This window comes from Oncorhynchus tshawytscha, linkage group LG28 (genome assembly GCF_018296145.1).
Source record: "Oncorhynchus tshawytscha isolate Ot180627B linkage group LG28, Otsh_v2.0, whole genome shotgun sequence".
NCBI classification, from domain to species: Eukaryota; Metazoa; Chordata; class Actinopteri; order Salmoniformes; family Salmonidae; genus Oncorhynchus; species Oncorhynchus tshawytscha.
In genome coordinates, this window is record NC_056456.1 from 22,959,113 (window position 1) to 22,979,890 (window position 20,778).

Sequence of the window (20,778 nt, forward strand, 5' to 3'; positions counted from 1 at the left end):
ACCTCTGAACCTTTACCCCTTACAGCGGTTGAAGAATTCATGCAAGGCGGACATAAAGTGGGGCCCGGCCCTGAGTGAGCACCGGATAGGCCACTACGCCGCCCCAGTCTCAGAGGGAGAGGTGGAGGTACGTCCCCTGAAAGAGGAGCTGAAGGAGAAGGAGGATGAGAAGAGGGATGAGATCAGCCTCACCATCCAGGGCAGCAACGGCTCCACAGCACACAACACTACCCCCAGCGCATAGAGGCCCCCCCTGGGCCAGCTCCAGCCCCCTCCCAACCACCCCTCACCCTTTCCCACCGCACTGTGGGGAAAACCCGCTCGCTGGAGACCTTTACATATTGTAAGGGCTTATTATTTCTAACCTCTAGAGAAATTGGTCATCATCCAAAAGAATTGTATTTCTTGTTTCAACATCATTTCACAATGCAGTTTCTTGTAAACACGTTATTTGTTTTCTTCTTCATATTATGCAGGAGTTGAAGTAGAAATACACACTGTAAAGAAATCCACTCGGAATTGGCAACTTTTCTAGCGACAGTGCTGGCGGTTTTAAAGCTGGAGACCAAATGTTCTTTTGGTCAGTGTAGACACATGGCACCACTCTAGGGACTGATCCTTCCCTTCTGTTGTTTTCTCTACGGTATAGCTTTAGGCTCTCAGTACCCTCTAATACATGATAGTCTCCACTACTCAGACTGTTACGTATGCTGCTTTAGGGTTACCCAGAACAACTCATATTGGAGTAAGCCAGTGGCTATTTAGCTACTCCTAAATATTTTATTTGAACAACACAGTAAAGCCATTCTACTTCCAATGTTGTAAACAACTAACATACATTACAGCACCAACTCCCCAAACACACACAGTGTTGGTCTCCAGCTTTCTGAACACCTACCCTGACTGACGCCCATGATTTCCCCATGCCCATTCTCAGGGTCCCAAAATGATTTACTACTTACTGACCAAGTTCAATACCTGAGTACATTTGATTTGATTATGGTAGGCTTTACATTAGAGAGGGAGCTAAGATAAAGACAACCATAACATGTTCACACACAAAAACAAATGGGTGGATGCAACTGAGTACAATAAAATGCCATCTCTCTTTTAGTCTTCCAGGTATTTCCGTGGGAAATGCATCTCAAGATGTGGCATCTCACTTGTGAAGGGAACGTTTAATTGACGACAGAAGCAGCTACAGATGTAGGATCTTAATTTGACCCGTTTTTTTAACACCGGGAAAATAATCATGCCACAACAGAGTGATCAAATGAAGGTCCTACATCTGTAGCGTAACAAGGAGGGAGGACACAGTGGTGTTGCGTCATAGCCTCTGTTACTCACAAGTAGGATTTGCTCCAACAAGGCATGTTACCAAAAACATGTTAAACATGCATGAACTTTAATATCTCGGTGGCATAGCTGGAGTATGTGTCTTTGTTAACTTTTTCAAAACTGAGAGACTTGCATCAGCAGGTGTCTTTGCAGAGGAAAATATGTGTATTTACAGGCGTTTTAAAGCTCTGAGCCAAGTAGTGATGTGATTGGATGTGGAAACAGGAAGGAGAGAAGCCATCGGTTGGCCTGGAGATGGAGTTTGTCTCCACAAGATAAAAAAAAAAAATCAGTTACTGAATTATGTAGTTTATATGTAGTTGTATCGTTCTGTCAATAGAATTATCTTACTTTATCTTTCATTATTGTAAAGTAACATAGTAAATAATTATAAGGAAGACATGTTTATTTTGTAAAGAAGCTACAGTATCTTAAGAAATAACAGTAATGTTTACCATTCCTCATCCATGACTTGATTTTTATTGGTAATTGATTTATTTTAGGGGTTGAAGTGGGAGGGAGATGTATTTCAGTCACTTTGTGGCAGGATGCTGTGGGGTTGTGCTCGCACAGATAGCTGGAATTGACAATTGTCAAGAAGTCCCATTTCTCTATCCAATTCAATGCATTCGTCTCCGCTCTGTTACGTTGCATCTGTGTTGTATTGAGGCACTGTCTGGTGACATTGTGAATCCACTGGGTCCTTGCCTGGCCTGCACTGATGGAGAGAGGTAGTCTGGAAATGCAGCTGCTTAAGTGCTAGAGCATCGCATCTTAGTGAAACTTCAGATTTTTTATTTCTTCTTTAACCAGTACGTCACTGAATATAATATTCAACATCTTTGTCAGACTGCATAAATCCAGTTTCTGCTGTCGAATATATGACTGAGTTGTTCTCCTTCTATTTTACTTCAGTTTCTCTGTGTTAAAAGTGTCATGACAGTTAGCTATCCAGACACTCAGGGGAGTAGGTAGTTACTTAGTGGTGAAAGTATTTGGTTCCAATTGGCCTCTTATTGCCTATGTAGGGCACTATGGCTCTGGTCAAAAGTAGTGCACTATAAAGGGAATAGGGTGCCATTTGGGACGTACCCAAATTCGTTGGTTATTTGAACTAACACAAAAAGCACACCAGTAGGTTAGATGCAGCCCAACAGACTCAAGCTTTACTTCAGATGACAACAGACTAGTGTGTTCTCCTTTGATGCGGACAGAAGCACAGTACGGCCACACGAATCAACCTGTTCTAAAGCAGAGTAGGAGTGGTCCTGGAATAGCACAGGATATTAATAATGATGATGGTTTTAACTGATGTGTTCTATACACTGTGGATACATATCATTTTGGTAACAAGGAGTTTACAGCAGGTGTAAATGGTTGAGCTAAAGTGGGTTAGTATATAATGGCCCTGATGACAGGATTTGATAACAGAATGAAATGGTGTATGATTATTCTAGACATGCCGGCTCAGGTCAGGTTGCCTCTGGATACTTCCAGGGAGTCCTCTAGGACTTTTATTTCTTCTTTCTCCTGTTACTGTTAAACTGTTGACTTGTAGTCCTCTTATTTATTAGCTACAGTAGCTAGTAAGTTAAGGATAACCACCATGCTATTGCAACCGTTTGGTCTCTGCTGTCCACCGAACTCTTCCTCTATCAGATACTTGTACAGTCATGTAAAAACTGGTGTTTGTGTGTTTATTTGTTTTTATTTGGGGGTAGGCAGGATTTTTTTCTTGTAGTAAAAGTAGCCGATGTTAAGTGTAATATGTATTTGTGTGTAGTCGATACCTTACTACTGAGTACTGTTCTTAGATCAGGATAGTGTCAGTATTGATGTCATGTAATTCTAATCAATCAGTAACTATCAATTTTGTCATGTAACAAAACACAATCTACCTTTTAAGAGATCTTTTGTTTTTTTTTACTAAAAAATATATATATTTTATTGTCACAATTGAATCATCCATGTTCAGTGACACTACCTTTATCGTGTTCTAAAAGCCAGCTGATATCAAAAGTATTGCCAAACAAAAGCTTGGGTTGAAACTTGAAATGTGCATTTTACAGTATGTTCTGTTGGAGGTACATGACGGTTGGGGAAAGTATATAATAACAGTATTAATCCATTTTACATAGTAATAATGCCAATAGTATTAAGCCAACACCGTGGTACTATACTGCAGCGACATCCGGTTACAATGTAGCGACTGTACTGTAAATTCCGTTGTGTAAAGAGACTGGCCTTTTCAATTTGATGGAGTATTTTACTTGTGCATATAAGGCAAAAAAAGATGACAGAAATCAAACGCCAAAATCGGTAACATTGTAACTGCAATAAATATGACATTAGATCAAAAGATCAATGTATTGGGGAAGTGTTTTAGAATATAAACTAATTGGACAATAAGGAATGGGTTCAACCAAATGTCTCATATCCAGAGTAAGAATCTTATCTTATTCTTCCCTTTTTGCACTGGGATTATTATTTGATGAACTTGGCATCTGGTGAGATCTTTCCTTCAAAATTAATATACGCAGGTAGTGAAAAATGTACACTCAAGGACAAATTAGATGAATATTCATATTTTTGGGACATTTGTTTTTCATCTCATTTAGAAATCGTTGTCGTAAGTCATCTATATATGGGATGTAAGAAATGAATACGTTACCAGTTCTGAAAACTGATACTCGGCCTCTACTGTACTAAAACTGTGATTTATCTACTCTGGTTTTCTACGATCACCGAGGAGATCTCTTGAATTTCTAACTCATAAACATGTTTTTACACGTTTTTTTCCCAGCACTTTAAATCAAGTCATTTGTGTTTATAACATATTTAACAATACAAACTTCCATTTTGAAATAAGGCTTTACAGTGGTCTGCACAAGCTGCTGTGTCAACATGGCAGCAGATAAGACACAATGTTATGCCAATGTCAATTCTATCATAGTGGAGAATAAAGCACAAATGAAATGAACACAGTACTGGTACTTTCTCATATATATCTAACCATGTCTCTTGAACCTTAGGGCCAAAATCCATTGAATTGTCTTAGTCATGTCAGCTGTATATCGTAAACTGTGCCATTACAAATGGTAAATAAAATCTATTTTAAAGATCACTCAAGTGTGGTTCATGTCCCATTTGTGTTTTGTCTTTCTGAACAGTTAATAAACCATGTATTACAGGAATATGAACATTTATTTATCCAAATACAGTCGCATTTATTTACTTCAAAATACATTCATTAAATGGTTAAATTAGGTAGATCAAATTTGACACATTTCGAAAGCATCCAACCATATTTGTGTCATGTGTTCACTTTCAGGTCTTCTATCAGTCTCTAGAAAAGGACAATATAACATCCCTGTGTCTCTTGGCTCATTGTGGAAGACTAGGGTTACTGTATTACTTTATATTAAAGAGATTACGACATCCCTTTTACAAGTATGAGTATTATTGACCTCTGATGAGAGACTTGTCTCCTTTTAGGACCAGACTGCAGGTAGAACATACATGACAGTATCAGAGACTCACTATCCTCTTATTCTGTTGTAAAGAGTTCAGTTTACGAGGAGCTAACCAGACTGTCCCCCTGCTGCGGCAGACACAGGTGCCTGGCCCCACTCGGCCCTCTACTGGCTGGCCTCTGTACTGCGGGGGGAACAGGGTGGAACATGCTTACAGGGCTCATCTGCTCACAGCTCCCTTTGCTCCCCGGAGGCTGTGTGGAGGAGCCTAGAGGACTGTGTTCACCAGGGAACAACAAGGGCCAGCTGTTCACTGAGTCTGACCATGAGTCATCATGTCTTTGAGCTCTCACAGTCACAGGCTGACCACTAGGCCTGCAAGTTCTGCCCTTTATTCTCTGTTCTGAGGCAGGGTTGAGGTAGGATCCATGGGTGGTTACTGTGTTAGCAGAGGGGACCAGGGGCGGTAGGTAGGTAGCTGTCCCTGGCTTGAGCGGTGGTGATGGGTTCTCTGTTGCAGGGGTGGGAAGCCTCAGAGCTCTGGCTGTGAGTCCTTGGATGTTTATGTTCAGAGGGTTGGAGAGGGCTGGATACTCTGGTGTTGGGTGAGCTGCATGGTTGGCCTCTCATCCTGTCTAACAGAGGAGTCCTCCTTACTAGATGTACTACTAGTGGTGGACTGGGCCTGGTATGTGGATGATGCAGTCTGGGGGCCACCACAGGGGTCAAGTGTCTCTGTGTCTCATCCGCAGACAAACCTGTCCATCCAATCGACCTGGGAATAACAACATTGCCATTAACACCATTCATGACAGCAAAGATCAACTAGGTTGCAATTAGCTACCGTAAATACTTTCACCCGATACTGTAAGTGATGACCTTGGGCTAGATTCTATCAAATCCGCGCTAGCCGACACCCGCATAGAGGTTGTTTTGAGGGTGTCAGAGGTTGTTTTGATGTTGTCAGAGCGCTCAAATCCACAAGCGGCTCCCAGCATTATACCTAAAGCGGACATTGCCATTGGCTGCAGAGTCGCATTATTAGAAATCCCATGCAGCCTTGTTAACAAATTCAAACATTGGAATGTGAGACAATTGACAACCTCAATTAGGCTGATAGAAATCCTAATTATTTTGTTGAATGATATTCAATTTGAGCGTCATTATCTTTATATACAGTTGATGTCAGAAGTTTACATACATTTAGGTTGGAGTCATTAAAACTCATTTTTCAACCACTCCACAAATTTCTTGTAAACAAACTATAGTTTTGGCAAGTTGGTTAGGACATCTACTTTGTGCATGAAACAAGTAATTTGACTGTGCCTTTAAACAGCTTGAAAATTCCAGAAAATTATGTCATGGCTTTAGAAGCTTCTGATAGCCTAATTTACATAATTTCAGTCAATTGGATGTGTACCTGGGATGTATTTCAAAGCCTACCTTCAAATTCAGTGCCTCTTTGCTTGACATCATGGGAAAATCAAAGGAAATCAGCCAACACCTCAGAAAATAAATTGTAGACCTCCACAAGTCAGGTTCATCCTTGGGAGCCATTTTTTTCAAATGCCTGAAGGTACCATGTTCATCTGTACAAACAATAGTATGCAAGTATAAACACCATGGGACCACGCAGCCGTCACACTGCTCAGGAAGGAGATGCGTTCTGTCTCCTAGAGATGAACGTACTTTGGTGTGAAAAGTGAAAATCAATCCCAAAGGACCTTGTGAAGATGCTGGATGAAACAGGTACAAAAGTATCTTTATCCACAGTAAAACAAGTCCTATATCAACATAACCTGAAAGGCTGCTCAGCAAGGAAGAAGCTACTGCTCCAAAACCGCCATAAAAAAGCCAGACTACGGTTTACAACTGCACAGGGGGACAAAGATCGTACTTTTTGGAGAAATGTCCTCTGATCTGATGAAACAAAAATAGAACTGTTTGACCATAATGACCATCGTTATGTTTGGAGGATAAAGGGGGAGGCTTGCAAGCCAAAAAACAGCATCCCAACCGTGAAACACAGGGGTGGCAGCATTGTGTTGTGGGTGTGGCAGCATCATGTTGTCGGTGTGCTTTGCTGCAGGAGGGACTGGTGCACTTCACAAAATAAATGGCATAATGAGGATGGAAGATTATTGAAGCAATATCTCAAGACATCAGTCAGGAATTTAAAGTTTGGTCGCAAATAGGTCTTCCAAATGGACAATGACCCTAAGCATACTTCCAAAGTTGTGGCAAAATGGCTTAAGGACAACAAAGTCAAGGTATTGGAGTGGCCATCACAAAGCCCTGACCTCAATCCTATAGAAAATTTGTGGGCAGAACTGAAAAGGTGTGTGTGAGCAAGGAGGCCTACAAACCTGACTCAGTAACACCAGCTCTGTCAGGAGGAATGGGCCAAAATTCACCCAACATATTGTGGGAAGCTTGTGGAAGTCTACCCGAAATGTTTGACCCAAGTTAAACAATTTAAAGGCAATGCTACCAAATACTAATTGAGCGTATGTAAACTTCTGACCCACTGGGAATGTGATGAAAGAAATAAAAGCTGAAATAAATAATCCTCTCTACTATTATTCTGACATTTCACATTCTTAAAATAAAGTGGTGATCCTAACTGACCTAAGATTAAATGTCAGGAATTGGGAAAAACTGGGTTTAAATATATTTGGCTAAGGTGTATGTAAACTTCCGACTTCAACTGTATATAGACTACACTTTCTCATTCTAAACTTTTAACGCGAGTGGGATGGGTGTGGCTTCAAGACAATGACTGCAAGAGGAGCTGCTCACCAATTTGACGACTCCCAACGCAGTTTCCTACCTCCGACACCACCAAAACATCAGCTTTGCGGGTGTCGGCTATTGCTGGTTAGTGCTTGATCTGAATGAATTTAGGCCCTTGTCTGGGAAGTATGCATGTTACCCTAATCAGTGACATGCCTTGGGCTTGACAGCAGAAAGCCCCTGAAAGCCTGTAAATCCATAGAAGTGGTAAAACAGGTATTTTGGATCTGTTGGAAAGGAGAGTATAGAGCAGACTAGAGAGGCCAACCCGGATCTGCTCTGCAGGCTTGTTTCAACAGGGGAGGAGGGACAGTAGGTGAGGCTGAGGCTCTGCTTCTTCAGATCCAACTGGATGGCTCTCCTCTCCTCCTTCAGCTCTGCAAATCGACCAACACCAGGAGAAAATCACTCACATTTCTACAATACTATTCTGCGGCAGTCAGACAGATTGGAAATGGTGAGAAGACTGACAGCCTGGTAGGCTTGTTTGAAATAAGCACCAGCATCCAAAGCCCAAGATAACGGAACATTGAGAGGTTACACCTGTTGACAGAGTGATGTAGTTCAATTACCATTCTAAAGTGACATCTATTAACCATAATCTTTTTCACCCAATTATTTGTGTGCAATGTTTTTCAATATTTGTAGCAGATGAGAACTTGACAACACTGGAAAAAAGGAGAAGTAAAAAGTATTTTTGCAACAATAAACCACTAGATGGTAGTGAGGATCAATTGATCTGATTTTGTTCCAGATATAGGAGAACATGTCAGTCATTTATGTCAGGTCAATACAAGAAGAAAGAAAAGCAACCAACTGTGTTTTTTAGGAAGTTTTTTTGGTAAGTGTTTTTTTAGGAAGTGTTCATTGAATAAATGTATGTCGTTCTGTCCTTGTTATTTGTCTATTAATGTTCTGTATTATATAACGTTGTGTGTTTTGTGTGGACCCCATGAAGAGTAACTACTGCTTTAGCAGGAGCTAATGGGGTTCCTAATAAAATACTAACGTCAAAAGACTTAGGACACATGTTACCAATTTATTTGCCTGGCTACAGACTCCTTGCTCCGGCCAAACGCTATGCCACGCCCACGGACATTAGTTTCTTCTCTGCAATGAGTCTGGATCTGAGTAACTCCTGACCCTTCACCGAATGCGAACCCGTTCGGGGCCATCTGATTGGTCCAGAAACTGATGGGTTGGGCCAGAGCCAGAACACACGTGGGTAAAGTGGTGGCTTGAAAATTGATCATTGGCTTTGATACTCCTATTGGTTAGAGACGATCCAATCACTAATGACTTTGTTTTGTACAACACCCCTCGTGCCCCTCGCCACCACAAACGGCTTCAATGATGGCAGTCTCAGACTAAAGTATGTAGCAAACAACAGATCATCGAAATAATTTCGTGTGAGTCGTCAGGCTACCAATTTATACCTCCAAAGGGAGCGATAGTCATTGTCAGTGCAGTGTAGTTCACAGGTTACTGAAGACACCAGAACTCATGAAACCATTATGGATCAGAGTACAGTCATCTCTATTAACTCTGAGCTCTGATGTTCAGCTGGCTCAATACAGATCAGTTATGTGGACCAGGAAAGTATATTATTGTTAGGTTGCAAAATGCTTTCCCAAAATGTCCAGGTTTTTCAGAAATCCCAGTTAGGTGATTCCTGAATTTTCTTGCTTTTTAAATCTTGATTCCAGGAATGTTCCAACCAGGATTTTGGGAAAATCTGGGAATGCTGGTAAAGGTATAGTAATTTCTCACCCTAATACTGTATGACTGTACTGTAACTGTATCACCCACCTGTTACAGTTGGCTCTGGAGCCTCAGTGACATCACACTGTGTACGGTGTTCCTGTTCTACACTCTCCTGCAAGAAGCGAATCACAGACAAGACAAAACACCACAGAACAGGTCAACTACCGGAGCCAGCTACTGGTGAGTTGGAGTCATGTACCCCAACGACACAGCTGACAAATGAGAAATAAGGAAGATGGTGGGAGACGGGAGGGGGTGTTAAGACGTGAGCGACGAAATGATTCAGCAGCAGCAGTGTTCGTTCCATGCGGATTTGGACTCTCTTTTTACATCTATATCCAGACTCAGAACATAAACCACAGCTCCAACCACCAGGCTCTTTTCTCCGCTGGCAGCCGGGTCATATCTGTCCTGGTTTTCCAATACCACTGGTAATGGGTGATCATTAGCTAGGAGTCCCACCCACCCACAAGCCCTGCTATTTGCTTTGAGGTATTTACGTAAAGTCTCACTGTCTGCCACTGGCATACCATGGAGCTATGCCTCGTCTCGACTCCCCACTGTGTAGCTAACGGAGGGGTGCCGAGTGCCTAGCGCCGCCAGCTGATCGTCTTGGTTTTTTGAAATGCAAACAAACAGAAGTGGAGAGTGATCTAGTTACAGAGGAGGGTATTAATTTTAGATGTGAGGTCTGACTGATGGAAGGGTGGTTAGACTATCCTGGCGCAGGCTGCTACCAAGGGAGACGGAATACCAGACTGGTTCTGCATCCCTAATGGCACTCTTTTCCCTATGTAGTGCACTACTTTTGACCAGGACCTATTGGGGGAATAGGGTGATATTTGGGATGGGGACTGGGAGCTACACAGCCCACTGCTTCTCAATGGAGTGTTGACTCAAAACCCAAACTTTGCTTCGCAGAAACGGCTGCCCTTTTACTCTGAAAATAAAACAGCCTATTTTTTTCACTGTGGTGCAGTGGTAAAATGATAACTCTCCACACCTCCTTCTCAGTCTATTCTTTCTCCTACTTAAAGCAGTGTTATATGGGCTCTATTTGGGACCATGCCTACTAGTCTACAAACTTCCAAAGCTTGACAATAATGAGATATTGCGGTAATTTAGTCATTACCGTGGACTGCCTGACTGCTAAAATGGCCGATTCCTTTCCTGGTCCACGACCAAGTCTATCAATTAATTCCAACAACCCCCATTCGAGCAAATGGGACATTATACCTATGTTTGTAAAAATGGATGATTGATTGCTGCATGCTAAATGTGAATGAGATCATACAGTACCCTGGCTTGGTTCTGGCTGACTAGACTATGTTTCTGGCTGTAATGGGAAATTATTTGATTAATTGTCCACAACGAAATCTGAGAGGGAATTGTGGATCTCTCTCCGCCCGTTAGTACATTCATACATTAGTCACACTGTTATATCTCAGCCAAAATGTATTTTGACTAACCTTGCCATAGATATCCGGCATTTACAAAATTACACTGATTGGCCAAATGGCAAACTTTGAAAGGTCACACCTCTCACTCCGTTTCACCTAAAGTCATGAAATTCAGTGAATACTGTAGGTCCCTCACCTCATAAGGAACACATTTGTGTCAGGGACCCATAAGTTCTGCCATTATGGATTTTCCGTCATTTTGAATTATCTGAAGAACACTTAAAAAGCTACTTTTCTGACACCGGATGACCAATCTGCACAAAACTTGATTTGTGATAGCTATGGACAAAGGTCCATAGAGGTCCAGCGCAATATTTTCCAGACTAGTACCTAAAACAATATGGCTGCTATTGACCATGAACATTCACGTGGGCGTGGTCTGGCACATAAATGCATATAAATCAGTCTAGGATATTTGTATTGTAACAAAATTCAGTAAACATGTTGCAAACACTGTCAAGACTCAACATATGCAAGAACATTTATATTGGATGCGCTATAGTAATCACATGATGGTGATATCTCTCCCTCTCTGGCACTCCAGGGTGCCAGGCTACCCTTCATTACGCACACCTGTCACCATCATTACGCGCAGCTGCGCAATATTGGACTCACCTGGACTCCATTACTTTGTTAATTACCCCCTCTATTTCAGTCTGCTTCTCAGTTTGTTCCCTGTGTCAGCATTGATGCCATTATTTTTCCCCTGTCCAGACGCTATTCCTGTTTCATGTCTGTTGTTTATTAAATGTTTATTAAACTCCCTGTACCTGCTTCTCGTCTCCAGCGCCAATCCTCACATATGTGTCTTGCCATAGAGATGCATAATTTACAAAATTACACTGATTGGCCCAAGGGTGGGGTGCTGCATCATTCGTGGGGGATGACATGTTTACTTTTACCTAGTTATCTTCCTATATTTCAGTCTATATATATCTGTTGTAATGAAGTACTGATGTTCCTACCTTTGACCTGTTTAACTGACAGTATCAAACGTCTGCCAGTGTTGAATGTGATGGTTAAAGTTTGACGCCAGACTGAGCTGAGGTCACACTGATAATGTCTCTGTGACACTATGTGATTCTATAGCAGCTGAGGTTGTGACTTCCTACAAGTCTCTTGGGATGGCGTTTACAGAACATTCAGTGCTATGTGATTAATATAGAAGGGCCTTCTCAGAGGAGGCCTTTAGACATTTTCTTTGCTGAATTCTTGTAATAAACCAGATGGATTTTTGATTGATATTATCTACGACCGCCTATCTTTTTTATTCACCTGAAAATCTCTTTTACACTGGCTAAGCATTTTGCTTCGGTTCATTCTGCCTTTGAATTGCACTTTACATACTACAAAAATGCTAGTAGCAGAAACAGAAACATCCCTAACAGACACGGTGCAAACCCATCCTAGTCCCTACATCTCAGGAGACACGGGTTGGAGATGTGTGACACGGCACATAAAAAGATCCAAATCAAATCAAATGTATTTGTCACATACACATGGTTAGCAGATGTTAATGTGAGTGTAGCGAAATGCTTGTGCTTCTAGTTCCGACAATGCAGTAATAACCAACGAGTAATCTAACCTAACAATTCCAAAACTACTACCTTATACACACAAGTGTAAAGAGATAAAGAATAAAGAATATGAACATAAAGATATATGAATGAGTGATGGTACAGAGCGGCATAGGCAAGATGCAGCAGATGGTATTGAGTACAGTATATACATATGAGATGAGTAATGTAGGGTATGTAAACAAAGTGGCATAGTTTAAAGTGGCTAGTGATACATGTATTACATAAAGATGCAGTAGATGATATAGAGTACAGTATATACGTATACATATGAGATGAATAATGTAGGGTATGTAAACGTTATATTAAGTAGCATTGTTTAAAGTGGCTAGTGATATATTTTAAATAAATTCCCATCAATTCCCATTATTAAAGTGGCTGGAGTTGAGTCAGTGTGTTGGCAGCAGCCACTCAATGTTAGTGGTGGCTGTTTAACAGTCTGATGGCCTTGAGATAGAAGCTGTTTTTCAGTCTCTCGGTCCCAGCTTTGATGCACCTGTACTGACCTCGCCTTCTGGATGATAGCGGGGTGAACAGACAGTGGCTCGGGTGGTTGTTGTCCTTGAGGATCTTTATGGCCTTCCTGTGACATCGGGTGGTGTAGGTGTCCTGGAGGGCAGGTAGTTTGCCCCCGGTGATACGGTTGTGGGCGGAGCAGTTGCCGTACCAGGCGGTGATACAGCCCGACAGGATGCTCTCGATTGTGCATCTGTAGAAGTTTGTGAGTGCTTTGGGTGACAAGCCGAATTTCTTCAGCCTCCTGAGGTTGAAGAGGTGCTGCTGCGCCTTCTTCACGATGCTGTCTGTGTGGGTGTGGGTGGACCAATTCAGTTTGTCTGTGATGTGCATGCCGAGGAACTTAAAACTTACTGGCTTCCCCATCTGTTGGGTAGGGAACACCTACATCTGGTGTTCCGTTCTCTCTCCTTCAGTGCCAGAGGAGCAGGACAGAGGGGCAGCCAGCCCAGCACCAGAGTATAGAGACTAGACTACTCAGTACAGTAGGACTGATTGAAAGAGGATCAATCTTATGCAGCAGTGTGTTTGGCCAGATCCCTGGAAAGACTTAGTGCCTCTGGCCTCAGCAGTAACCTTAGATTGAGGCTTTGCAGACTGGGCGTACACAAGGAATAATATGCAGATTGCCAACAGCGGTTGAAGGCTGAAGGTAATCAGGTCCATCTGAGGGGTGGCTTGGTGATGACTGTCCTAGGTCAACAATAGGTCACATTGGTTCTCGCTGTGTTAACCAGGCGGCTGTACGTGTCGGTGGCAGCCAGCTCTCGGTTTTTGGAGGAGCGAAAGGCTTGTTCTCTCTGTGGGGTCTTTCACATATTATATTATATTTTTCATGGCCTTGTCTATAGCTCAGACCCGAGGTGTAAGCTGTTGAAGGCTTATTGAAGGACATCCCAAAGAAAACGCTGACAGAGAAGAACGGACCTTTTTACTTACAAGTCTTCTGTGTATTCTGTATCTCAGTCCAAGCACATAGGGTACTGCAAGTGCAGTACATTTTCTGAGAGCACAGACCAACATTTAAACTGGAACAATAGTGTGAATTTCCAAAATAGCAACCTCTCTGGTATTTTGATTGGAATCAAACCCAACTCTTACCTGCAGAAAGTGCACTTGGCTTTTCAGCACCTCGCATTCTTCAGTCAGAACTGATCTGGTAGTGAGGAGAGAACACCATTTTTAGGTTGAACTCTAAAACCCGTTTGCATTTCTTGACCTTTTACAAATGAGAATAGATTCTAACACATTTTAGTAAAACTATTCAACTAAAGAATATTGCATAGTGTTAAACACAAACCAATTCAAATGTATTCATAGCATGATATCAAGGTGCAATTTTCCAGGAACTCGGCTGCCGGTTTTCATCGAATACCGCCTTGAATCCTAAACAGGCAGCCAAATGCACGACAGCATGTACTACACCCATATCTATTATACAACTTTTCTTATGGTATTGAGGGAGCCGTGGTCTATTTCTCTTTCTCAGTTATGTAACTATTGTAGACTTAATTCCCTTCTTTCTTTTTTTAGAAGCAAAGGAATCTTCTGCATGCTGAGGTCTGGTATTCATTTTCTTACAATGGGGGCTTTTGTTCTGTGCAGGGATGGAGAGAGGAGAGGGCTGGCTGGCCTCCACCCTCCGCCCTCCATCCCCTCCTCCTCTCCCCCAGCTCCCCACCAAGGCAGGCCCCGTGTTTGCAATCCCCTCCAGGCCTGGTTGGGTAGGGAGCTCCAGATGCCTGGCTCTTTCTGCCACAAGGCCAGGGGGAAAGGGAGCCAGGTTGGAGGACACAGGCGGGAGAGAGGAGTGCAAGACAGGAGAACAGGGGAGAGGAGAGAGGAACTAGGACCAGGAGAGAGAGGGAAAAGATCTATTCACTGTAGATGACAGGACAGGAATACACTTTTATGGAGAGAAGGAGAAAAGAGGAAGGTAGAAAGAGACAAAGCAGGGTGGTGTTCTCGTATCGTAAAGCTACCCCCATTCTCTTTACTGTAATGCCATGTTTGTACAATGATGAGGACATGTCTGGTCTGTCCAAACAGGCAGATTGAGAGAGGGCCAGAGTGGCAGAAGTCTGAAGAGAAATCTGACTCTGCACAGAGGAATGTGTGAGGAGGAAAAGGGGTCCCATTCCCACAGTCCACAGCTGTATTCATTTCATTACAGCACTTCGCTGACTGTGGCTCACATTTACCCCATGGCTCATGGTCTTTCCTGTCTGGGACTCTTCATGGATGCAGACTAAGGTCTTGCAGTCACATATTCTGCAGAATTTCAACTTGCTGCATTTTATAGGGCGCATTACCGAAACATTAGTCTGTAATTGACATTTTTGGAAATGTTGCTCAGTGACTTACTTGAGGTGGGCCACAACATCATCTATGTGGGTGACATTCAGCTTGTGTCTCCCAAGGCGTAATTCACCACACTAGGACTGTACCGGAATATGTCTGCATCTCCATCCCTGAAAATCAATAGATACATACAAATAACCCCCAGCGTAGTGTGAAGGAGTCAGAGAGGAGGGAATAAGATGACAAAGGAAGGAGAGAAATAGTGAGCCAATAATCTGGCCCCCCAGTTTTGACCCGTTGGTGCAACACAAAGTGAGTGTTGTATGTCTGTCAACCCCGACGGGCCGGGCGGCCAGCAGGCCTGTCCTGCTTTCTGAAATCCCCTTGTCCTAATCTTAAGACTACCACGCTGAAAATATTAAAGCAGTGGAGCAGAGAGAGAGATGGGGAGAGAGAGGGAGAGATGGAGAGAGAGAGAGAGATGGGGATAGAGAGAGATGGGGAGAGAGAGGGAGATGGAGAGAGAGAGAGAGAGAGATGGAGAGAGAGAGGGAGAGATGGAGAGAGATGGGTAGAGAGAGAGAGATGGGGAGAAAGAGAGAGAGGGGGAGAGAGAGAGAGATGGGAGAGAGAGGGAGAGATGGAGAGAGAGGGAGAGATGGAGAGAGAGAGGGAGAGAGGGGGAGAGAGAGGGAGAGATGGAGAGAGAGATGGGTAGAGAGAGAGAGAGAGATGGGGAGAAAGAGAGAGATGGGGAGAGAGAGGGAGAGATGGAGAGAGAGGGAGAGATTGAGAGAGAGATGGGTAGAGAGAGGGAGAGATGGAGAGAGAGGGAGAGATGGAGAGAGAGAGAGAGAGAGAGAGAGAGAGAGAGATGGGGAGAGATAGGGAGAGATGGAGAGAGTGATGGGTAGAGAGAGAGAGAGATGGGGAGAGAGAGGGAGAGATGGAGAGAGAGAGGGAGAGATGGGGAGAGAGGGAGAGATGGAGAGAGAGATGGGTAGAGAGAGAGAGATGGGGAGAGAGAGAGAGAGAGAGAGAGGGGGAGAGAGGGAGAGAGAGAGGGAGAGAGAGAGAGAGAGAGAGAGAGAGAGAGAGAGAGAGAGAGAGAGAGAAATCAATGAGAATGGTACAACAGCAGCAGTCCTGCAGCCTCCAAGAGTCACCAGCCATGGAACAAGGCCTGTTGAATGAGGGGTGAGGGGGGTGAGGAGAACACCTCAGCAGTGTCAAAGTAGAGATATTATGTTACTAGGCTGAGGGATTTAAATCAGGAGGCTGGCGCAGAGTGGACACTCCCATTTAACTGCACCTGCCGAAACTCTTTTGATCTCCAGGAAAAAGGATGTTGCAGATGCTAGCCAAGGATGCCCAACCCTTTTTTAAATCACAAAGGGTTGCGTAATTATGGAGCAATACTGCTCAATCCAAGTGGAAAATAGAAAGATAGGCTACTCCCCCATGAAATTAAGGACCGGAAAAGCTTACAGAATGCATCCTCCCTTTTTGGTCAAAGTCAACATCTAGGCTATGGCCTGTTGTGGATAGCTAACTCTGACCCATATATCAGCAAACTTGATTATCGATGGAATACGAAATACTGACTGTATTGAAGCTTGCAGCTCTTGAGTCCTATGCCTGAGTCTTACACCACAGTGCACAACTTCTGGTGAACAAGACCGTGTGGAGGGTGAGTAGAGGTAAGAATCTCATTTCAGTGGCAGGCTGCTAGTGGAGCTACCGGGTCTAGCTGTAATGACAGGAACAGAGGCTACATTGTGAGGCAGTGTAGTACATATCACTAAGTAGCTTACTCCCAGAGAGAGGAGGAGCCCTGATCTCAGCTAACAAAGATGGCATAGACGCCCGCCGCAACATCAACAACCACACCAGACCATTCAAAAACTCCTCCTGTCCTGGGAGATTGATAAACTACAGACGTAAAATAAGTTACACCACAACCACAGCCACTTTTAACATTTCCCACTTCCCAGCTCCTCCCGCTCCAATTGTTATGCTAGTTCCGTTCAGAGATTTAGGACGTCCTTGGGCCCGTTTTCAGAAAGCCTATTTATTCAGAGTACCTTTACTCAATGGGCATTCAGCGTACCCCCTATTTCTCTCCATAATGGGACAGGTGCAGCTGCACTGAGGACGCCGACCACAAATAACTAAGACAATGGCATGGAGAGAGGACCACACAATGGGACAGGTGTCTGAAAAGTTGCCAGCCAGCTCCATTAAATCAGTTCCCTTTCAAAGCAAGATTAATCTTAGCTGCTAAAGTCAGACACCCTTGTTCATCAAACCCCTCAGCTGTAGGGTATTTAGTCAACTCAACAGTTTCCTGCTTTGGGTAGGATCGATTGGTCAAGGATAAAGAGAAAGCTCCAAACCTGGAGCGATATTAAAGGGACATAAGCCAGCAGCTTTGTCCTGAAAGCAGATCAGCTGATTTACAGTGAGGCCCTTAATTTGCTAATCAAAGAGAGGGGGATCATGGAGGATATACACAGACTATATTCCAAAGGGTACCCTATTCCCTACATAGTGCACTACTGAGCCCTATGGGCCCTGGTCAAAAGTAGTGCACTATATAGGGAATAGGGTGCCATTTGGGCCACAAACACAAACACAGGGCAGAGGCAGAGACCAACAGGCAGCAGCGTGGTTGGCACTTGGCAGGGGTTCAAAGCAGAACGTAGTATCAGGGATAACATGGTACTGATACCCAAAGTCTTAGCATTACCTTGTTGATTTGTCCACAGGACGTCTGGACGTGCCAGCAGAGTTTGTTTGAAGTGGGTTTAAGATTAAATAATTCCTGAATGATACACAGTCCTAGACTACTCATAGTCTACCCTTTAATAGTCCCATAGTTTTAGCTAAATCTGATCTGATTTAAAGTAACAATAAAGCTATGAATGACAGTTTTGAGATAGCCAATGCCAATACATTTCTAACTGGTGCATCACATTTATTGGATACAATCTTCAGTGATTTGTGTTTTTCCTGAATGGCAACAAAAACTCCAATTATAGGGGCAGAGTTAGGCGGAGCTACATTCTTCAGAGCCTCCAACCAGTTGCTGAGGGACGGACACGCCTCCCCTTCAAATAGGTACCTGTAGATTACTGCCTTTTGTTGGACAAACGGGCTCATCCGGATGCAGGCCTAGTGTTGGGTGGGCAGTATAAAAATAGGGCCCCCAGTTGGGGGGAGGGGGGGGGGGTGATTTAGGTAGCTTTAGGCTACACAATATAAAACAATATTTGAATGTAGGAGATTGTGAAACCTCAAATTCTGCCTTGTGCTTTTACCATTAGGACCATAACATTTACAGTCATTCTGGAACCTGACTATCTTCTTTGATCTAATTATTCCCAAACCATTTGTAACTGACTGAAAACACAGTAAGCATTTAAAGATATCATTGTTGAAGAAAACTAAAGGTACAAAGTGTGAAACAAGGGTCCTGACCCCTAGGCCCAACCCTTTCCCAGTGGAAATAAAAGTCTCAATGGTTTTACTGGGGTCAGAACATTTATCACCTGGAACTAAAAAAAACAACAGGCAGGGAGGGAGAGACAGAGAGAAGAAGCCTGGTCTGGGAAACGAGATCGACAGACATCCCAACAATGTTGGTCCTCTGTCTGATGAATGAAAACCTAAACATATTTTTTTTCTCTCAAAATTCAACCGTTAGGCAATCCTGGTGTAAGAAGAAGTGTTGGTGTTTGACAATTTGATAGATGCTTTATCAATTCCAAACTAAATAGCAAACTAGAAGAGGAAGGGAGAGGAAAGCCAACAGGGTTATGGTAGTAGTTTCTTCCAAAACGTTTTATTGTTGCTGATATTCAAACAAGTTGCCACCAAGGATTAATAGGCTACGTTGTATTAACATGTTGGTGTTACATAGTTCTTAACTAACTGCTTTGCAATTGCATAGTATTGGTCTGTGTCCCAAAATGGCTCCCTATACCCTACATAGGGCACTACTTTTGACCAGAGCACTATGGGTCCTGGTCATAAGTAATGGACTCTATAGGGAAAAGAGTTCCATTTGGGACACAGGCATGGAGTTCAGTAATCACACAAGAGTCTTCTCCTCACCTGCCCTCCAAGGCTGCTCTCTCCCTCACGGTCGCCAGCAGCAGTTGGATCTCAGCTTTCAGCAGCTCCTTGATGGCAGGGGGGTCAGCCAGGGGGGAGTGAGGTGTCTTCAGCCTGTTACCCAGTTTATGGCGCACCGTCTGCCAAATCTGCTGCCACATAGTGACCTGGAAGTAGGAAACATGGGGATACATGGGATAGGACTTCAGGAGACAACGCTGTGTAACTTTAGGCTTATAATGAGTGATGAGTCATTAGGAATGATGAGATATCAGAAAGACCTGTGAAATGTACATGACATTCAATTGAGACCCTGGCCCATCGAAATCTTATAATATAAGTGTTCTATTTAATAATGTCCCCTGGCCACTGTTGGGCATAGAACTACTGCATGTGTTTTTCAGTTGGCTGGTTTCCCCCAACAAGTTTGCACACTACTCTTTAAAAACACTACCTTCAGGCAAAAAACTATTAAAGGGAAGAAGAAAAAAGTGAAAGTGTTATGAAACTGTAACCAGACAACAACAACAACAAAAGAGGAAAGAGAAAGATTCTGGCTGACAGCAGAGGCACAGTGTTGGTGAAGAAGTTTAAAGTCTGGAGTCTACTCCATTTGTTCTACACCTGGTCCCTGACATTCAGTGTCTATGCTCCATGGAAAGGTCAGCTTCAACGCCCCACTGCTGTCCAGAGGAGAACGTTTAAACACGGTCGTTCCCTGTGTCTTTCAATCTGGCTGTGCCCTCACATACGCACACACACACACACACACACACACACACACACACACACACACACACACACACACACACACACACACACACACACACACACACACACACACACACACACACACACACACACACACACACACACACACACACACACACACACACACACACACTATGTCTAGCTGAACTCCAGCCAGGCAGCCACACACTGTTTCCCATAAAGCCCCAGAAAGCCATTCTATATGCAGGTGTTTATGGTGTGAGCCCCCTAGGATGCTAACAACAGTAACAAGCTGTTCATTGCTTAATTCATCTCCAAGTGACACCCATCAGATGACATGGGGAAGGAATTACAGTGTGGTTAACCTGAGTGGTTGACTCATTGCTGCTGTTGTAAACTTCACAATGGAGATTGGAGATCTGAAATGTGAAACGTGATCAACATTTGAAATAGGCTAATCTAATAATACATTCTTCGTGCTTGCCATCCACAAAACAAACATTGACTGAATCCTATGCAATATCCAGTTGCACAGGCATTACTAATGTCCGGAGAATATATGATAGCTCAAACCCACATGGTTTGGCAGAGATCCAAGGAACCGTGCCCTGGCCTCCTCATATCCTGTGTTAAACTTAAAAGGAACTGCTGCAGACAATGGTGACCTTGATGGAGAGAAGGCCAGTCTGGGAGGTATTATTATGATGC

The 20,778-nt window shown here is 43.3% G+C and overlaps 1 protein-coding gene and 1 long non-coding RNA gene across 9 annotated transcripts in view; one reads left to right on the forward strand and one right to left on the reverse strand.

The window, feature by feature from the left end:
- The window catches only part of LOC112226939 (sodium- and chloride-dependent glycine transporter 1-like), an 80,483-nt gene extending 76,021 nt beyond the window's left edge, over window positions 1-4,462 (forward strand). For all 8 annotated transcript variants that reach the window (XM_042308382.1, XM_042308381.1, XM_042308380.1 and 5 more), the window contains one exon: window positions 26-4,462. In XM_042308382.1, coding sequence (XP_042164316.1) covers window positions 26-244 — 219 coding nt within the window. In that variant the 3' untranslated portion in view covers window positions 245-4,462. The remainder of the gene's footprint in view (window positions 1-25) is intronic.
- Window positions 4,333-19,501, reverse strand: LOC112226474. Its single transcript, XR_006080261.1, has 6 exons — window positions 19,339-19,501; window positions 15,286-15,392; window positions 14,023-14,077; window positions 9,414-9,480; window positions 7,873-7,981; window positions 4,333-5,586 (listed from the first exon to the last, which is right to left on the reverse strand). It is a non-coding gene; the product is annotated as an uncharacterized LOC112226474 (long non-coding RNA).
- Between the last annotated feature and the right edge of the window lie 1,277 nt (window positions 19,502-20,778).